Source organism: Paroedura picta, chromosome 2 (assembly GCF_049243985.1).
Source record: "Paroedura picta isolate Pp20150507F chromosome 2, Ppicta_v3.0, whole genome shotgun sequence".
NCBI lineage: Eukaryota > Metazoa > Chordata > Lepidosauria > Squamata > Gekkonidae > Paroedura > Paroedura picta.
The window spans coordinates 64,131,026-64,152,236 of NC_135370.1; the positions used below are offsets into that span (position 1 = coordinate 64,131,026).

The following is a 21,211-nucleotide window of genomic DNA, read 5'->3' on the forward strand; positions in this document are numbered from 1 at the left end:
GTAGAAGGACATAGTCCAAACACAGAATTGAGATATTTAATTTTCATGTAGGCATTATACTAGAGTATTTTTTAAAAGGTCTTTACAGCCCTTTCATTTTTGTTTCTGTTTACATTTATGCCTTTTCACTTTACTGGCCCTTGCATGCTCCCATTTTTGCTAACAATTTACAGTTGTTTACAAAGCATATTCTGTTATTGGAATTTTGCTTCATTTTGCCATTTTATGTTTTAAATTATTTTTATCACATATATCTGTCATGTTCTGATTATACAACATGGTCCCCCCCCCCCAGTCTGCTTTATGAAAGCTACTTACTGCACAATAACATACTGCTTTTTTCCCCCCTTTGGTCTTCCAGAGTATATTTTCTGCTATTTTTGTAAATGTCCTTGTATACCTTTTCTTCCTAGTTCAGATGTTCAGCAGTATTTATCTTTATGTTGGATCCCAGTTACATCATTTTTTATTCAGTTCAGGGGAGCACGCCTTGTCAGAGTTTTGAATTTGCATTGTTGCACAATGGAAATTGTCTCTGTTGCTGTTGCAAGGTTTTGTTTGTAAGCATTGTCAGTACAAGGGAGTACAACCTGTTTTTAATTTTGTAATTCTGTTTAAATCAGTGGTTCATAATCTTTAATCTTCTACTGCAGTGGTCCTCAACCTGCGGGCCGCGGCCCGGCACCGGGCCGCGAAGGCCATGACGCCGGGCCACAGCTCCCTCTCCCCGCCCCCCCCGCAGTAAAAAACTTCCCAGGCCGCAAGCTTGCGGCCCGGGAAGCTACTTACTGCAGGAGGGCGGGAAGAGGGAATCAGGGCCGGGTTGCGCCCATGCAAGCCGCGCCCGCGGGCCCCGACCCGCGGGCGCGCCCCGATCCGCGGGCGTGGCTCGCGGGCGCGGCCCGATGCGCGGGCGCGGCCGGCCGCGGCTCGATGCGCGGGCGCAGCCCGCGGGCGCGGCCAGAAGCGTGGGCGTGGCCCGCGTGGGCGCGGTCCCCGCAGGCGCGGCCTGATGCCCTGCCGGTCCCCAGCCTAATAAAGGTTGGGGACCACTGTTCTACTGCATACTATGTGCATTACCAGTGAATGTCCTGCAAGCTACAAGTAAAATGTTTGGATATAAATACTCTACTTCAGACAGGGCAACTTTATTTATTTTTATCCCACCCTCCTTCCAAAAGTGGTAGGACTGAAGTGAAAATCGTTCCCGGCCCTAGGGAAGCACCCCTGGCCTCGACCAGGGCCAGGGCCTTTTCGGTCCTGGCCCCGACCTGGTGGAATGAGCTCCCAGGAGAGCTGCGGGCCCTGCGGGATCTTTCATCATTCCGCAGGGCCTGCAAGACGGAGCTCTTCCGCCAAGTTTATGGTTGAGGCCAAGGCTAACAATATAGACCAATGCCCCCCGCCCGGGATTTGGGATTAGGACCGAAGTAAACACCATCAGGGTCTGAAATAATCACCATCAGGATCCCCTCTCCACCCGCCAGTAGTGGGAGGGGGGGAAGTTGACTTGCCGATCTTGCCATGTTAGTAATGCTGGGAATGTAATTATTGTTTTAATGAAGTTTTAATGGGGATTTTAGGATGTTGTAACCCGCCATGAGCTGCAAGGGAGTGGTGGGGAATAAATATAATAATAATAATAATAATAATAATAATAATAATAATAATAATAATAATAATAATAATAATAATAAAAGCACAAACATGCATGCTGAAATTAGGGGATAAAATCAAAGCAGTATGAGGCCAGAACCAACAGAAAGAACCCCTGAGACAGAATGGTTGGACCAAGATCAACCTAGGAAGTTTCGCAGCAAGCAAATCACTGATTCACTTATCTCCTGCTGTAGCCTGACCTTCTGGTAGGAATATGGTAATGTGGAGTAGCCTGGAATGGTTTTATTTCTCTTATCCTTTTAGATGGCCGTTATATGGTGGTGCAATTGATATAAAAGCTCTGGCAGCATTTCTTTGTTTATATAACATAGGATCATAAGTTGTCTTCTACTTGTGAAAGATTTCCACGAATAGCTCTATTGCACTGCAGATCCCTATATTGTACCCCACACAGTTGTTGAAAGTCCACTGGGTCTTAGGCATTCCATTTTGGGGTGAAGACAAGGGTACAGTTGGAAGCAGAAGATTGGAAAGCCTTACTTGTAGTGTTTAGGTTCCAATCTAGTAAATACAATGGCTCTCAGAAATGAATCTGTAGAGTTTTTCCCAGTTTTTCCCAGCTAAAAATATCCTCTATAGATGGTGATCTAGAGCAGTGGTCCGCAACCTTTCTAAGGCTGCGGACCAGTGGTGGTGGGGAGGGCGATCCGGCAGCCTTGCATGTGCAAATGCGCATGCGTGGCAGGTCTGTACATGCATGCATGCGCACATCACCATGCGTTGCTGCAAACACGCATGCGTGACATGTTAGCGCCGTCGGCCCTGCTTCCCTGTCTCCCCCACCCACAAAAAGAAGCTTGCCGGGCCGCAAGCTAATTGGCCGCTTTCGCAACCCATTTGCTTGCGGTCTGGGAAGTTTCTCACTGCGGGGGGCAGGGAGAGGGAGACACGGCCCGGTGGTTGGGGACCACCGATCTAGAGCAATCATTGACATATCAGCAAAAGGCTACATTGTGAAAGGTTGAGTTTGTAATACAGTCTTTGTGCATACTTTGCAGTGATTAGACCAGGTATTCTCAACCTGTGTACCATGGCACATCAGTGTACTGCAGGAGTCCTCGAGGTGTGCCACAGCATGGGGGAAATTTATATTATTATTATTTTTTAATTTATTTTTGTAAATTCAAAATTTTTCTTCATATATCGGCAAGTTGACCTGCCTCCTTCCGAAGTGGCCAATGATGGGCTTGGAGGGAGTGGGAAGGGGAGGAGCCCTGGCCATTCAAACCTTTGCCAGCCAAGGCTTCTCTCACTTCAAGTCAACCTGGGTATATTGTTTTTCTAATATCTTAAATTTATTGCAGAGTTGCATATTTTCTTTGCCTGCACTCAGTTCACTCGTTTGATTGCCTTTCACGGTGTGCCTCTTCTTGTCCATGTGGTCACCTGGAAGTTTTCAGTCCTAGCAAGGCAGATCAGTTGTGTCTGGGTGATGTCATTTCCAGTGACATGTCACTTCTTGGGGGGGTGGCCAGCTGAAATCACTTCCATCACTTCCTTAGAACAGTTCCTCGAAGCCTAAAAATCAGGCATTCCTCCATATTCAAAAGATGTTAAAAGGCTGGATTAAACCCAAAGTCTTGTGAAAACTTATACCAACCTATTGTAGACATATTAGAATGGAAGCTTCACTCAGCATGGGCTATGGTGCAGCTGATCCTTCAGTGTGCCCTGAAAGGCTAAGACTTCAAATTCCAAGGATTGGGCATCACTGAAAAATAATTTTAAACGAGACTGGATAAGTGAGGTCTCTTTGATTATCTGTGAATATACATGCATAAATGTGCACTACTTACTTCCCATTTAGTAGAGTATCCATATAGACTTGGAGGTAACCCTAATTTTGGTGATTCGGTGTAGTCGGTGCTTCTAGTTTCTACTTTTCAGACATGTCCGTGCTTAGCCTGTCCCGGCAGAGTTCCAATGCATGATGCACAACTGACACAGCAGACTTCCTGCTGTGACTGTGGAGTGTTCTAAGACAGGGGTAGTCAACCTGTGGTCCTCGGCCCACTAGTGGGCCGCAAAGGCCTCAGTGACAGGCCGCCATGTCTGCCTCTCCCCCCCCCCCCGCAGAGAGAAGCTCACCAGGCTGAGAGAGAAGCGGTTGCCAAAGCGGCCGCTTCACTCACTGCCCGGCTAGTTTTCTGCACTGAGAGCAGTGGGGGAAGATGCAGGCGCAGCCGCCGGCACACCGGTGGGCACAAACGTGCATGCGCGTTAGCGCCCCCTGGTGGTGAAAATGTGCATGCGCAGAGCTGCTGTGCATGCGCGTTTTCCCCACCAGGGGCGCTAATGTGCATGTGCGGTGCCCGGGCCACCGGCTCTTCACCACCCCTGGAGGCGGTCCTCAACCTTAAAACCTATTCTAAGAGATACTTCTGGTTGTGTGCTATAGCACCAAGCTAAAACATTAAAAAGTGCCATCTGGGTATGCCCTGCATGTCAGAATGCTATCTTAAAGAAGGGAGCCAGTAAGTTAGCACACCAGGCTATTTTATCTACTGCCTGGAATCCTAGTTGTAAAGCATCCCATGTAAATGTTACCCTAGCATTGTTGACAGGGAAAAACTAATTTGACCGGCCTCTATAAAAATGGAAATTGTAAGAGATTTCTAAACTGTGCCTAAGGGTTGTCTTGCCAGGGAAATGCCTGGTTTATGTAGCTGGAAAAATCTTTCCAGTAAACAGCTTGATGCTTGCTTCAGTCATAACTTCATAGCTCCAAGTCCACATTTCTTTCTCCGTAGCGGACGCTGCTCTTCTTTGTCACTTTGGCTTTAGCTTTGCAGAAAAGAAATTGTTTCCACAATTTGTCAAAATATTGCTGCGTTGTTACTTTACATGGCTGTTAAATAAAGCAGAGTTTGGAGTATGGGATCAAGAAGATCTGTGATAAAGACAGAGACATTCTGGGGATAAACTTTATGAAGTGCCAGCAGCCTCCCTTCCAGAACTCCCTGTTCCTATTCTTCTTAATTAAAAAAGAAAAGAAACATAGCTTTCCTCAGAACAGTTTTCAAGGCCAATCAACAAACTGGCTTTTTGTGTCTTATGCTATGGAACATTGTTGTGACCTTTTAGGACAATAGTATGCTCTGAATGGACAGAGTTTAGTTTACACATTTTTGAAATGGAATTTGGAATTTGTGTGCAGAAGTTGTTCTCAAATGATCCACAGTACTAACTTAACCTGTTTCAGTTGCAGTGTTTTCAGGTAAGATACTAGTAGGTCTTTCAGACTTGGCTTCCTTTGCTTAAAGAGGATTAGCTTAAATTGTTCCTCAAGTGGGGAGAGTGAGAGTAAAAAGGCACTTTAATAGTTTGTTGGGCTTTCTTGCAGTTCTGAAATATGGAGGCTTTTTAAAGGAAGTATGTTTTAAGATGGTCTAACCCCAGAGATGCAATGTTTACCTTTCTACTCACAACTCTTTGTTTAAAAATTCAACAATAAAGCCAAGTGAGAACAATCCAGTTGGTCACAGATATGATAGTATGCAAGTTATTTCTTCTAGCAAGGACTGGCTACACATGGCAAATAGTCTCTGTTTTGTTTTCATCACTGCTTCAAATGCAGAGGTGACAACAGTTTTTAAAACTGCTCCATGATAACTGTGAATTAGCTGTCAGGAGCATGGTTATCACAACCACTGTGACAGCTCACCAACCTTTATTGATCTGTTCTTTACATGTATGCTATAACAGTTACATAAAACCTGTCCTGGATAAGTGGCAATAGTTATAGCACTATAATACAATATTGACATATAAATAGTATCTCTCCAGCTGGTTTGAATTTTCACCTCAAATCTCTGCACTGAAAATTGATGCAGACCTTGTTGAAAATAAACGTAGTTCAGAAAAAGTAACACAAAAGCAAATAAGTAGCAATGGATCATTATAGCACTATAGCACATTAAGAACTTTAAAAAAAACTAAGCCTGCAAAAAGCCTGGCCCAGCAGGACAAAAAATATTTTGAGAAAATGGCACCTGTGTGGGGGGGGGAGAGGAGCTCACAGCAGGAAAATGGTGCCACTGTAGATGTCACTTTCACAGCAGGACAATGCACACAATGCACAATATGCCAACATGCTGCATCCTTAAAAAAAAAAAAAAAAGCCCACACAATTAAGCATACAGTGAACAAGGACAAGCTGGACATAGAAAGAGTAGAGCACTACATCTTTCTGAGCCTCTAAAGAAGTGATCCAGTCTGGAAGCAAAGGCAGAGAGAAATCTCCCTATGGGAACAGCCAAGGTCATGTATGACCTGAAACCCCTATTGCTTCCAAGCCACAATAGCTGAGGGAGATTGTAATGTATAATTATCATCTTTCTTAAATTCTGTGGTTAGGATCCAACCGTAGCCTGGCATGAACAGAAAATACTTGTGTTCCAACAAATAGAGGGGTCTTATTTCTTCTAGTTCTTCCTCTTACTCTCTGTAGCCCTATGCTTATTCGTCCATTTATTTAGAACATTTGGACGAACCTTTCTCCGAAATCAGGCTCAGTATGGTTTGAATGATAATAAAAAACAGTATAGAATTGGTATTCCATACAAACTAATCAATATATGTAAGTAAATATGTTGTATATTTAAGTATATATAACTATCTGTATTGTTTCTGTTTTATGTGAACTGCTCTGAGCCTTTGGGGAGGGTGGCATATAAATATGACAGACAGACAGACAGACAGACAGACAGATGTTAAGCAGCAGCCTTCCTGACTAATTCAGGCAACCACAGTTTGCAGCAACTCAACGAAGTAGAAGGCTTCTCACCAGCTCCAAAAAGGTTTTCTATAAAATAGGAGCAACCACTGATGAAGCTCTGCGTCTAGCAGTGCCTATCCTAACTGTCCTAGAGGAGGGGGATAGCCAATAGATGAGGAGTGCACAGGTTGTACCTTGCACAGTTTGATACTGGGAAAGATGGTTTTGTAAGTATGTTGGTCCTAGAATTTTTTCTAGGACAACAAGCACTTTAAATTGAACTTGAGAAACCAAGCAACCAGTGCTGATATCTCAAAATAGGTATAATATGTGCAAAGCCTCAGCTAGTAAGCAGGCTGCTACATTTTGTACTAATTGACATTTCTGCATTGTCTTCATAGGTAGCCCCATGTACAGCTTGTTGCAATAGCTTTGAGATGTAGCATGGGCCAATCTATCCTGATTTGCTGGCTATCAGCAGGAGGCAGCCTCAAAACTAGAAGAATCTGATAGAAGACACTTTTTTGATCAGTAAAAGACCTGGATCTCAAACTTCTCCCAAGCTCTTTACTTAGGCCAGCAGGGACAAATATAGCCCATGAAGGGTGGGCAGCACACACCCCTCAAAGATCAACCAGCATCTTGTCTGGATTAAGCTTCAGGCTGTTCTTTGTTGGCTACTTGACTGCAACAGACTGGCTTAGGAGAGAGGCAGCTGCTTTGGACACCCAGCTATGAAACTGTTCTGGGTGGTTTCCTAATTCTTAGAAGACATGGGAGATTTTTTTGGGGGGGGGGGCGTTTGAAGAGAAGCGGAAAAGCCCTATTTGATGAGCCCCATTCAATTCTTAAGATTCAAGCTTGTTCCCCCCCCCCCCCAATGAACGAGGCATATCTGCTGACAGGCTGACTAGCAACAAAATAGTTACCAACCTGTCTTGGATTTGTTAGGGGTCCAACCACATGAGGCACTTGCTTTCCAGCATTTTTTCCCCATTAGAAATGAAAGATCCTTGAGCCTACAATTTGGATCAAGCCTACATGGGGAGCGGAGATTTAACACTTAATTCACACATGATTTCATCAGTTACTTCTCTCACACACATGCATGAACAATTGCTATAATTAAAATGAAGCAAAACTGGGAAAAGATGGCTTGTGCTTGGGATTTTTTCCCTTCCAAATTTGTGTGTGAGAAGGAGCAGTTTCAGTTGGCTAAACTGTACAGAGAAGGATTAGCACCCTCTCCCCCGCGTGACCCTAATATGAATAAGTGCCTCATGCATTTGTCATTTCTGTTAAGAAGCACAGAGGAGGGTTTTTTTTTCACGTTCGAAATTTCTTCCCTTGACAGACGGTCAGTCTCCCCAAAGTGTTCACAATAAGAGGCTTTGCTCTCATTGCCTCTGATTTGGACCCAGTTTTGCTTAAAACATCCTCACCAGTTAGAATGGGGCATTTTACAATATAATATTGCATAAATCCAGCCAAAGCTTGGTGAGAATATGATGTGAGGGAATGAGACACTGTTTTTCTCAAGTCCTGAATCTGACTCAAAGTTTAATGAAATCTTTGCTACAAAAGGTAAACACAGACTCCAGAAGTAGGACCACCGCATCGGTATCATTTGATAGTATCACCACACACTTTGTACCATGCTCGATTGCCCAGTTTTCATGGGATACTATGTGAAGATCAGCCTCTTTGGTACTGCTACTTCCTTAACCTCAACCCTCTCATTTTTCAAGTATGGTTTTACAATAACCTTGTCAACAATAACTATCCCATTTGCCATAACCAGTGCCTCTTGGGATTGTTCAGGAATTATTTGACAAGATTGCTAGTCTGTGACAGGAAGAAATGTCAAATGTGGAAAAATATCTCATCAGAGTGTGGTCCAGAAATGCTGAAATGGATGATAGGCTGAGATTTATTTCTCCACAACTAATAAAAGAGTATATTTGGCTTTATCAATCATATAAACATATATTTTGACATCAACTTGAGCATCCTTCTGAATTTTAAATATCAAGGTATCCATTTCTGCCATCTTGAAATATGGTAGCATACAGAGGGAAACATCTTTTCCCTGTGCAAACAAAAAACCAGCAGAGGAAACAAGAGAAGGGGGCAAGGGAATGTTGGGATTGCATTCCATGCACTTTTTTTGTTTTGTTTTGAGGATCTATATAGTCTCTCTGGATCTGAGACCAGCCCCACCCTTGAAACTGCTTCAGAAACTCCAACTGGTCCAGAATGCAGCATTATGAGGGACTCAGTGGAAAACATACATAAGATCTTTTTAGCCCTGGCCCTGGTCTGGTGGAGCGTTTTTCCAAATGAGATCAGAGCCCTGCAGGACCTTGAACCGTTCTGGAGGGCTTGTAAAATAGAGCTGTCCCACCAGGCCTAAGGCTGAAGCCTAAAACAACATTTGAATTACATTGACCTCTCTGTGAAAGCCCCAAATTAAAATACCAATGGGGCTAGTATAACCCTCCCACCTCTTCTCTCCTCCTTCACCGGTAAGCAGAAGAGCCAGGCAATTATGGACTGGAATCTTCCACTTAATAATCTTGCATTTAATTATTTTATATTTTATCTATATTTTCTCCTAGATGTGATTTTCATTTGATGGAATCTCAGTAGGCCTGGAGGATCATTGTCCATGGGGTAGCGATGGGTCGGACACGACTTCGCAACTAATAACAACAACATCCATATATTTTATTGTACTTTACATTATGATTTTATGTTGTGAGAAGTGTGAAATGGGAGTAATGTTAAATAAGGATGAAAGGTTCATATATAACTTTGGGATTTTTTTTAATTCAAAAGAATATTTCAGGTGTTTGGCTCCCTCTAGTGGCTGAATGATATAGTTCTTTTTTGTACACAGTTTGACAGAAGCTTGAAACCAACATAGAATAAGAACTTTTCGCATTATGTTCTTACATCCTATGGGAAACTGTACACTACTTAAATGTTGCATCCTATTTCCCAATCTTAAAACAAATTTTTATGGTTCCCATAACAGCATCTTGTAATAGAGAGTATTTGGTGACTAGTTCATGCATTTCGGTTGGGACTGTGGATTTGGATACTTTCACATGGAGATATCCAGTTCTGAATCAGGTTCAGTCCTTAATGTTGTAAAGACAAGGCGGGGTTGTTTTGAAGGGGCACTTTTAAGCTCAGTTTAAGCTGTATGCAGAGTATTTGGATTGGATTTTGAATTTGTACTGGTACCAACTATTTCTGCACAATCTGTCTTTTGCTGTTGTTTGTTCTTCTCTCTAAGTTTGGTGCCGTATTGATATATATTGTTATTATTATTTATTTATTCGATTTGTAGCCTGCCACTCCCATGTAGTGGGAATTATATCAAAAAACTGTTTCAGTTTTTTTTTTTAAAAAAGGAAAGCCACTGGCAGAAAAAACAAAATGGCTGGTTACAAAATACTGTAGATAGTTCACGTAGGGTATCTCTTGTCTCGGAAACACAACCACACAACAAAATCTGACAAAAGGCACTTTCACACAAAAAAAATGTATCATACTTTCATAGAAGACAGGACAACAATCTTTATCTCAGTTATACATATGACCTTTAGATATATACATTTGAAAACAACGTACAAATGTTCATATGCTGCTTTGGAATGTCTTTGCATTCTCAGGGTCAGCGGACTTTCTCCTTTCATGGGTGACAATGACAATGAAACCTTAGCCAACGTTACTTCTGCCACCTGGGATTTTGATGATGAAGCTTTTGATGAGATCTCCGATGATGCCAAGGACTTCATCAGTAACCTTCTAAAGAAAGACATGAAGTAAAGATGCCTTTATATTCAGCGTTGCACATGGCTGCTGTTAGGGATGCATGACTCCCAGCTGCCTAGTAGGATACCCTCTTATGTATAAGTGCCTCTCCATTTCCACAAGTGCCCCATTATTATGGCAATTCTGTATCTGTATATACTTGCACGACATGGATGTTTCAGTTAACGCATGGCATCTTGGTGGAAAAGCTGCACTTCTGTGATCAACTTTTTCCTTGAGCACTCAGAAGTAGCAGTAATTCTGTAGCAGTAATAGCAAAATTTGTTCCACGTATAATTCAGAAAACAGAAGTGCAGCATCACACTCCTAATTAATAAATGTATTCTTCAAAACTTGCAGAATCATAGGGGAAGGTAGTTTCTATGAGTAGCTATTATGAAATCATGGTTTACAGCTTTAGTAGCTTTAAGTGACTTGCATAAATAATATAATCCATGTTCATTACCATAGATGTTAGCAAAAGAGTGGAGTTTGCATGAAGGATTATGTTGTGAGCGATTTAATGACCTTGGCTGCTCTCTTTAAAGAAGGAATGTCTTGTTGGTCTATGTATGTTGGCTGATTCATTAAGTAATTGGTGTTCTTGTATATTAGGCCAAATGTTAAGTCATGTGCAAATGCTGTTTCATCACTTTTTGATTATTTTTGGGTGACATAGTGTGGTAAACAAGCAGATAGATGTGCCACCCATGGGAACGGCTGATCCCTGGGAGTAGTGCAAGTATTTCAGTTCCTATGGGTAGCCATAAGATAATTTGGTTTTACTTCCACATGTCTTGCAAATTAGCAGTTCAGGCTAGAGAACAAAAAGAATGATAGAATGCCTTGCATTGGTTTTGCCTGTCAAATGCCAGTTTGTTTTACTTGCAATCAAAGATATTCTGCTTCCAAGCGAAACAAGAATCATTAATGCATCCTGAGATTGGTTTTTTCCCCTCTACCTCTGAGCCAGGTTTGAATCAGGTTATAGCAGTCTGGGATAGGAAAGGTGAGCAGCCAGGCAGTAACATGAGTGGCAAAATCCCTGGCTAGATCTGATTTGCAGTGTTTTAGTTAATGAACAATGGGTATTTTTTTCATAACAAAGCGCTTCCTTGTTTAGGCCCAGTACTGAAAGTGCTGTTTGCAAAAACAAATAGGCTGATTTTTTCCATTGTGCCATTAGAGAAACGCTGTTAGTAAACATTGCAGTCCTAACTCCCTCCCCCCCCCTTTCTAAACTTGCAGGGACCGTTTGGATTGCACACGATGCCTTCAGCATCCTTGGCTACAAAAAGACACCAAACACATGGAAGCTAAAAAATTGTCCAAAGATAGGATGAAAAAGTACATGGCCAGAAGGAAATGGCAGGTAAGAACTTGTGTTGCAGATCCCCACTATTGTTGCTCAGGTCCTGTTTGTTCCAGGAAAGTCCTTGAAGACAAGGAAAGAAGACTCATTTGTGTCTAGCAAATGAGGATCTTGCACTGTGTCATCACCATATTGTGAACCCCTTTCCTGAGTCACCAAGAAGGGAGAGGAAAGGGCCAATATTATGAGCAAATAATAACAGAAATGCAAGCAAAACATTTCCTCTTTATTACATAACATTTTGCCACTATGCTGTCTTATGGCTGTCCTTAGCTAATTTCATCGTGCATTCTGTTCTTGCCCTTTCAAGCCTGAAATGTGTGCACTTGCACAAGCTTGTTGCTTGCTTAGCATGAAGGCTGTGGGAAATCGTTACTGGGACATTAGCTCCTCCATTTACATCCCCCTCCCCATCTCTAGGGACCTGTCTATAGAATACCAGAAGCTGTGGTGCTTGGCCTGGAATGACTGTGTCATTTCTCAGTTAGTGCACTTTTTAGCCTACAAACACTTAGCCATTGAGGAAATGAGAAAGCAGATTCACTAGACATTTCTGTGTTATACTGTAGAAAACAGGCAACGCTGTCCGTGCCATAGGAAGACTGTCCTCTATGGCAATGATTTCTGGCCTAAGTGGAAGGAAATCCTCTTCAAGCTCTCCAACCAGCCCTGTTAATACGGAAAAGACAGAAGCTGAAGGTATGTGAAATCTAATGTCTTGAAATACAACATATTAAATTCTCAGTACATAATGCATTGGATCCAGCATAGAATTTCTGCTTGTGCTAGTACTCTGGCATAAGTGAAAATATAAAGGAAAGACCACAATCAATGTATCTCCCACTTGCATTAACACACACAGTCTTAGACAACCAATTTCTGGGTATTATCATATACACCAAGATGTTGCTGAAGATCCCTTGCAAGCACAACAGATTTAAATCTGTGTTTTCTCTTGTGCATTGTTGGATCCAAGCTGATGTGTACAACTTACTCCCCCCCCCAATTTTTTCCCTTGTTTTTAGACCTAGGTTTAAACAAACCTATTGGCACAGCAGTTCATTTTAAGTTATTCAGTTCATTTTTATTCCCATGTTTTTAACAGGAAACAAATTTCTAGTTCCACATTTTTACCCGCATCCATTAGGATGAAATTCTCAGGGACTGTATTCCAAATTTAGGAGATACTCCCTGTCAGATTATAGATAAAGAGGAGAAAATGTCACCATTCTATAAACAGAGCAGGAAGCAAGAAGCATTCAACTAAACAAACCAAAAAAAGCAGACTTCGCATACTCTGTCCAGCTAATAATAAACCTAAAACTACCAAGCATGTGCCACAGGGCAGGTGGAGTGTCTTTCTTAAGGTCAACCCTGACATGGATAACCCAGGCAAGCCTCATCCCATCAGTTCTCAAAAACTAAGCAGGTATTTGATTGGGAGTATTTGGTTTGGGATCTCCAAGGATTTGGATGGAGTTCCTCCAAGGAACACTAGGGGTCATGACTTGGAGGCAGGCAATGGAGAACCACCTCTGAACACCCTCCTTGCCTGGTTTCTGCACCAGGCAGTCCTCAGATCTCCTGGCTACCTTACCCTACATGTACCATGCATGCATGTGGGGGAGCGCAGAATTGAACCCGGCTTGCCAGATTAGAAGTCCGCACTACACCAAACTGAAGTAGTGCCCACTGCGATGTGATAATCTCTCTGTGCTGTTGGTTGTAAGGTGTCCACATTATTGACAGATGGCAGATGGTGTCTGAGGGAACTGTTGAAGTGTTCTCCTATTCCCAAGAGGGCACAACACCACAGGACAAATAAGAAGCAAGCAGGAGCCATGCGTATACAGAAGCAGCCAGGGAGCCAGCAGTATAATCATTTTAGAAATCCCTACCAATGGATCCTGTTTGGCAGCAGGACTTCACTTAGCCATTTGGATAATGTGCCTTACAGTTACAGATCTATTCAGTCGCTTTCTCTTCCCTCTCCCTGGCCTTCTGAGGCAGGTGCCAGAGGAACAGACAAATCCCGAGAATTCCTAATATTACTGACTAGTGTTATTGTTTCTCCATTTGGATGGGTTGTAATAACAATTTTAATGAAGATAGTTTGTCTAGTTTGAGTTTTTATTCATTATCCGGATGCCATATCCCCCACAACCTACAGTGATATTTACTTTGCCACCTCTTTCTTGACTTGGCCTATCCCTGGCCAGAGGTTATGTAAAGGTGTATGCCCTCCCCAAACCCAGATTCACGATCAATCCACCCCTTAGTTTCTCCTGCTTGTGCACAGCAATTTTCCACACCTAACTGGCTGTTCGGTTCAACCCAGCTTGACACATAACTCCTGACTGTGCAAAGAGTTATCATGCCATTGCTGAATGCAGATCCTCTATATGTCAACCAGGTCATGGTAAGTCACCCTGCAGGTATAAGCCCAGCCTAAAATGCACGGCAGCAGTGTGAAGGGATAGATCCCCCCAACCCAGTGCCATCAAATAAGACTAGTTTTAAAGGTTTTAAAGTGGGGAACCAAAGTGGTTTCTGTCATTCTCCTCTTTTTACCCTCACAACAACCCTGTGAGGTCGGTTACGCTGAGAGTGTGTGTTTGGCCCAAGTCTCCTTGGCACAAGAGGAGAGTCGAGTCTGAATGTTCAGGCACTAATCTGACACTCTTAATGCTACACCATGCTATTCTCACTTTTATAGAATTACTGGAGTAAAGGAAGATTTTTCTCTAGAAGATTTTACAGATGTTTGTTTACTTCCCATAGACGAAGCTGCTAACACTCTCCTGGAAGCAGTAGATGAAGAAAGGCCCCATACGAAGCCATATTTCTCTAAAACAATCCAAGATATAGAAGTTGTGGAAGGCAGCGCTGCTAGATTTGACTGCAAAATTGAAGGTACCTTTCAGCTGTCCATATGACCTTTTGTTACTTTCTTGTTTTATTTTCACCCTTAAGTGACTTTCATCCCATCTGCCTGATTCCTGCTATTTTGTACACCCCACTGAAGATACATTGCTATGAGATATTCCTCATTGAGGCACTAGCTGGTGATTTACTTTAATTGGTAACTTAATCCAAGTTAACAGAAGCAGAGAATCATATGTGTGTATTCAAAGGAATTTCACTGATATCATTTGGGAGGCCAAGTACCAAACCAGAAGACACGCTGAATCTGCACACTATTGGGGGACCAGCAGGAGCACTAGACATACACATATCTAGGCTAACTGCAGTTACTATTGCAAAATAATTACAACAAATCCCATGGGAAATTTTCTTGTAGCTGTAACATGAGTTGTTTTAAAGACATACACGTTTTTTAGTAGTAGAAAGCTACCATTAAAAAGCCTTTAAAAAAACTTTTTCTTACTTTATCCTGATAGTTTTATAGTTGTACAGTGTAAATGAGGTAAAGTATAAATGCACTACACTGAATACATTCTTTAAAACTGCTGAACATTGAGGATCTGTGTATGCTTCTTCACTGAACAAAGTGCCAAGGTATGTTTTCTGGCCCTAGGTTGCCCCATCACTAAACATTATAAAGTTGAACTTGTGTGCAGCCAACTCACTCCCTACCTGATTGGTCCTCCCTTGGTGTATGCCACCAATAGGGAGAGAGCACTCTGCCAATGTGGGCCAATCGGTTCAAATTGCACTCTGCCAATGAGAGGGCCAATCAGTTCAAATCATACTCTGCCAGTTTGGGCCAGTCAGATCAAATTACATGCAGACAGCCAGGATAAGTCTCTACTCTGGAAATGTTTACTCATGAGTAAGTCAAGGCCCTCAGCCAGGATAGTTTAGCCCCAATCAGGAGGGAGCTTTCAGCCAGGAAATAAGGCATCAGCTCTTCTTGCTAGCTTCTTGCTAATTTCAGAAGTTTGCTGAGTGGAAGAGGAGTTGGCCTCAGAGCATGTCCTGTTGCCAGTAAGTTGCCCTGACCTCTTTCAGTTTGGAGGATGGGGGGGGGGGCAATGAGCCACCTGCTAGCATAGCCTCTGTGTGCCTTCTGGAGGGGGGGGAGCTGTAGAGGGCCCAGAAACAGCCCCCTGCTGGCTCAAGTCAAGTGAGGTTTGCAATTTGTAAGCTGAAAAGGAAGGAATGCTTTGGGAGTAGACATCACAATTGCAACAGGGAAAATAATGCTGAGGTAGGTGGGACTGGGAAGATTTAGACTTTCCCCTTCCATATGGATACCACCTTGGTATTGCTGCAGTCTATACAAGCCCATCACAACAAAGCAAATTTGAGACAAATGGCTTGGAAGATGGAGAAAGTGTAGAGGGGGCACATAAGCACCACGAGGCCATGGGGACATGTGGTGGGGGGGGGGGGGGGATACACTGTTTCCCAGTAGAAGAAAAGTTGGTTTTTAAAGCCTGCTTTTCACTGCCCAAAGGAGTCTCAAAGTGGCTTATAATAGTCTTCCCTTCCTCTCCCCACAACAGACACCCTGTGAGGTAGGTGAGAGCTCTGAGAGAAATTGCTCTGGAGAACAGTTTCTAACAGGACTGTGAAGCCCAAGGTCACCCAGCATGTGGAGGATCAGGGAATAAAATCCAGCTCACACATTAGAAGCTGCTGCTCTTAACCACTCCACCAAGCTGTACAAATTGCCATTGCCTGAAAGATATGTAGCTTAGAGCACAGGCAGAAGAAGCTCTTGCAGGAGGATGGTGTAAGCCTTTTTTGACTTGCTCATTGACTGTTACGGGATTCTTTTCCTTTTAAGTTTGGACCTCCTGGCCAATGGTTTCTCAGCAAACCAAGGAGGGAGACACTCAGGTATTTCTTATGTGGAAAGGTGATTGTGTGGTTAAAGTTCGCAATTTCAGAAGGGAGAAATGCCTTTGTCTTCTGTGTTCCTTCTCTCTATTTCTGTATGTTTGTGTAGAGGGAAGTGCAACACAGCCCTCTGTCCCCATCCCAAGCAGCCCTTTCCTCCAGGGGAACTGATCTCTGCAGTTTGGAGAGGAGCTTTCATGCTGTGGGTTCTCCAGGTCCCCCCCCCCCCCAATGTCGAGGATGCTAGCCTCCAGCTGGGACTTGGAGATCCCATTTTTGTGGTTTCTCAAAGCCTGAAAAATATTTCAGGAGTTTCTCAATGGTAAAGAAGTTGAGAAAAGCTGTCAGAGGCAGTAATTGAGAAACCCTCTGTATGTTCTTACTGATATTACTCTGATACTGAAGAACGTACTGACTGAGAATGTTCAGTTCTTTAAGCAAATTTTGCTAACAATTGAATATTTTCATTAAAGGAAGAAACTGTGACAAGTTTATGAATTATTTTGTGTTTATTGTTTTTGGCAAATACTGCCACCCAGCATTTCTCTTTGTTTCCCACCTGGACCCTGGCATCCCTGCACCTCCATGGACTCCAAAGCCAGAGCTTTTCTCCAGGGGGACTAATGACCTGCAATTCCAGCAAATCCCCAGGTCCCAAGATCTCTCATCCTGCAACCTCTCTGCCACAGAGTTCCCACCTCCCAAGCAAGCCCTTCCATCAGGAACCCGGAGATGAATGGTCATTGTAGTAGAGTCCCCCCTCCAAAACAGCTATTTTTCCTTGGGGAACTGATCTCTCTATAGTCCAATTCCAGTAGATTTCCAAGCCGCAGCTGGAGGTTGGTGATCCCTGGGTCAGGAATGTTAAAATTGTTAAGCATTTATCAGGTAATATGACCATATATGGTTATGTCGACCTGCCCCTCCCCTCCCCGAATGGCCAATGATGGGCCTGGAAGGGTGGGGAAGGGGAGGAGCCTTGGGTGGGCATGTATACAACTGTGCTTCCCAACCATATTCTGCATGATCATGCCAGGTCTGCAGTTTCTCAAAGCCTGAAGAATATTTCAGGGGGTTATCAACAGTAAAAAAAAGTTGAGAAAGGCTGCACTACACCATGCTGGCTCTCCCCCACCGCTGCTTCACTCCATTTGATCACAGATGAACACATGGTAGGCCTACGTGTATCAATTATCTGAGCAGATTGACTTACACCACCTGCTTTTCTCATCCCAGGCTACCCTGACCCTGAGGTGATTTGGTACAAAGATGACCAGTCTATCAAAGAGTCCCGGCACTTCCAGATAGACTATGATGAAGATGGAAACTGCTCTTTAACCATTTCAGAAGTTTGTGGGGATGATGATGCCAAATACACCTGCAAGGCAGTCAACAGCCTTGGGGAAGTCACCTGCACTGCAGAACTCCTTGTAGAAACAATGGGGAAGGAAGGAGAAGAGGAGGAGGAAGAGGAGGAAGAAGAATAAATGAAAATTTGAATGGCAGAGTTGAAAAACCATCTGGTAAAAGACTTTCTGTAAGGCTCACGCAGCGTGGCATTATGGGTTTTTGGTTCGTCTTCATCAGCACAATCAGCTGATACCTTTGTTTTTATTTATGGGCATTAACTTGAATTAGCAAGCACTTTAGGTGGCTATTGTGCTTGGAGTTAGTTTAAGTTAAAAGCATCAGTTGCAGAGCCCAAACTATCAGCATGAACACCTAATGTGGAAACCTAACATGCAATTTTAACCTGTCATCAGCTTCTTTGCTGAGCTCACTGATAAGATAAGGGGGAGTGAACAGCTGTTCTGTTAACCAATAAGACAACCATGGAGGACTTGCAACACCTGGGATGCAATCCTCCACACCTATGTGTTATGCAACTCGCACTGACGCTGATGAAGTCAGTGGAGATTGCATGAATGAGAACATAAGAAAGATCTCCTGAAAAAGGCCCCCTCTGAAATAAATATAAGCTACCATGCACACCTTAGGTTGTTTGCTCAAAATCCTCCTGGCCAATTGTGTCTTTGGAATCTAATTTACATCTCTTGTCAAGCAGCAAGTACCTATCCAGTAGCATGTTCATGCATAATATCAAGTGAAGTCTTTTCCCCCAGCTGCTTGCTATTTTCATATTTAAAACATTCTTCCTAAGAACACTATGACTTGTAGATTTAACCAGTTTAAGCAAATATAGTTATCTCATTGGACTAAAGGATACTAATCCATCTTAAAACTAAGCATTCCATCTTGACTGCTTTGAGGACCGTAACCAGTTGCCAATTTTTCTGCCATGACTTGGCAATGGTTCTTCCCTTCTGCACTTTAATCAATTGAGTCTTATAAGGGCTTGTTCTCATGTTCATTTTTGCCTCCAGCAACAATAGGAAATAGCCTCTCTATTATCTGGCACATGCAGAATTTTGCAAACAAATGAAAATCTAAAATGTGCACTATTTTGGATGTGGCAGAATCCGAATCCCAGCCGTGCTGGTGGTCTGTCATATCCTGACTTCCTCATAATTGGCTGACACGATAGGCTACTGTTCCCCTTCTCAGCTGCTGTGGACAGAAATGGCCATGAAATTCTTCCCTAATCTGTTTTACTCGATTACTGATTCTTTTCTCCTCCTGGGAAACAAAGCTTGAATGTGGAGAGTAAGCTTTGTAACTCTGCTTCTGCGAATAAAATAAAATGGGATTATTTCAAATATGCTTGCGTCACACAGTGTACTGTTATGCAACCTTAGTGGGTGCAGCTCAAGTTTAATGCCCATTTTAATTATTTGACTATTACATAGATTTATATCTGATGATGATTAGCTGGAAACTGGAGTAGTCAAGGAAAGGGAGCCTAGATTATGAGCTTCTCTGCATCTTCCAAGGAGCCAGAGTTGAACTCAATATCTGTGAGGCCAACACCTTAAAAAAAAATTACAACCCATGATCAGTGATGAAAACTCTTTTCTCCCTGTTACTGATTAACATATTCAGATTATCAGCTTTGCTTTTCTTTCACAATTATCAGCAATTAAGAGGCCATAAAACGTGCATAGACCATTGAGTATACTATTTGCGCATTGTTCCAATTGTGTGGCTTTTTCCACTTTGTGTGTAAACAGAGAGTTTTAAGAATTTAATGTTTGTCTCTTTGAAGAACGCACACAACAAAGCTTTAGCTCCTTAAGGGGGAATATAAGTGTACTTTAATACAGATTTATACAGTATCATCTTTAAAATGGTTTATATTTCATAATCTTTATTGTTCTATATTATTTGCTCCTCTGCCTGTTTGAAAGGAGCAATTCAAAAGTCCATATATGGAGCTCGCTCACAGTTGCTGTGGGTTTTTATAACCGCTTTTGCTGCTTTTTGCTAGGTTGAGATTTTCAGCATGTCTTCTCCTTCCTATGTGGATAAAGAACTTTTGTTAAAGTAAAACACAATCAAGTGGCCACAGAAAACGATTTAGTGTGATTTTCACGCATGTTTTTAAATGTGTTAAGAAAATGATGGGGTGTATTTTTTTATCCCTTAATTAAAAATATACATGTTTTTTGGGTTTCTTGAACCATAAGAATTGCAAGATATGAGAACACTACAGCTGTAGTTACTCACAATTTCTCAATAAACAAATACCACAAAGCACTGTAACACAACCTCCAGTTTGTCATAGACCTGGTGAACCAGCCAGCAGGGGATGGGGAGGGGACTTACTGGGAGCAGGGAGGAAAGAATCCTGGGGAAAAGTGACATTTCTACATCACCTGGAAATGACTTATAGACTTTAGTGATGTTGGTCACTACATTCTGGTTTGGGGGCAAAATTCTATGCTAGAATTAGCTTTTTCCCATAGAGCCTTGACCCAAAGCCACAGCTTCCCCTCCCCTGATTTCACCAAGGTTCCTATGTCACTTCTGGGTGACATAGAAACATTGCATTTTTTTTTCAGGCTTCTTGCCTGTGTGGTGGAGGTGGTCTCCCGGTTTCTTAAAGCCTAGAGATGGGAGGAAAGGTGCCAAATTGGCAGATACCCAGGGCCCAACTGGGAACTGACAATCCTAGTTTGTCAAGACTTACCCAGCAACTTGGTTCTTTCAACATTATGTAATCATGTAGGATGAATGCACCTGCCAATTACACCATGTATATTGCCACAATAAGAAAGCTGATTAGCTTATATGCAGCATTTCCTCACCTACATATGCATGCTTTTCTCTTTCCCTTGTCAGTAGACAAGGTAAGGCAGGTTGTATAAACTACAGAAATTCCACTTGGAACATCTTTTTCTCCCCAAAGATACACAACTGCCTTTGGATGCTACCTGCTTTACCGGATTAACTTCTATAATGCATGTAATTATTATGTAATTATTAATTATTATCAGCACATCATACCTGACTTGTCTTTAAAAGTCAGTGTCCAATCAATACACTGGTTTTGTGATGTCAACCATACGGTGTATGGTTTCAAATAATTTCGAAAGCTTAGTTACGTTCCCACTAAAAAAATCAGCTCTGTGCAATTTGTGATGGGGAACCAACGGTTCAAAGTGGGTGAGAGCATTCTGCTATATACATTCAAGTAGTTTACCCTGATTAAGAAACCTTGCTTACCATAATAAGTAGCAGGTCTGACAGACAAACAGATCTTTGTTCCTGCCATAGACCAGCAAGTAAGAATTAGCAATCAATCAGTTGCAAAACATAATACAGCTAAAAACACAGATTTGCTAATGCAAAATCATATAAAATAGATTAGACCATAAAACTGCTAAAATATAAATTTGTTGCTGTTAGGTGCGAAG

The 21,211-nt window shown here is 42.4% G+C and overlaps 1 protein-coding gene across 4 annotated transcripts in view; it reads left to right on the top strand.

Moving 5' to 3' along the window:
- MYLK (myosin light chain kinase) overlaps nucleotides 1–20,048 on the top strand; it is a 240,345-nt gene extending 220,297 nt beyond the window's left edge. For all 4 annotated transcript variants that reach the window (XM_077320437.1, XM_077320438.1, XM_077320436.1 and 1 more), the window contains 5 exons: nucleotides 10,078–10,230; nucleotides 11,468–11,591; nucleotides 12,161–12,290; nucleotides 14,373–14,504; nucleotides 17,634–20,048. In XM_077320437.1, the coding sequence (XP_077176552.1) occupies nucleotides 10,078–10,230; nucleotides 11,468–11,591; nucleotides 12,161–12,290; nucleotides 14,373–14,504; nucleotides 17,634–17,884 (790 nt within the window). In that variant the 3' untranslated portion in view covers nucleotides 17,885–20,048. The remainder of the gene's footprint in view (nucleotides 1–10,077; nucleotides 10,231–11,467; nucleotides 11,592–12,160; nucleotides 12,291–14,372; nucleotides 14,505–17,633) is intronic.
- Nucleotides 20,049–21,211: the final 1,163 nt, after the last annotated feature.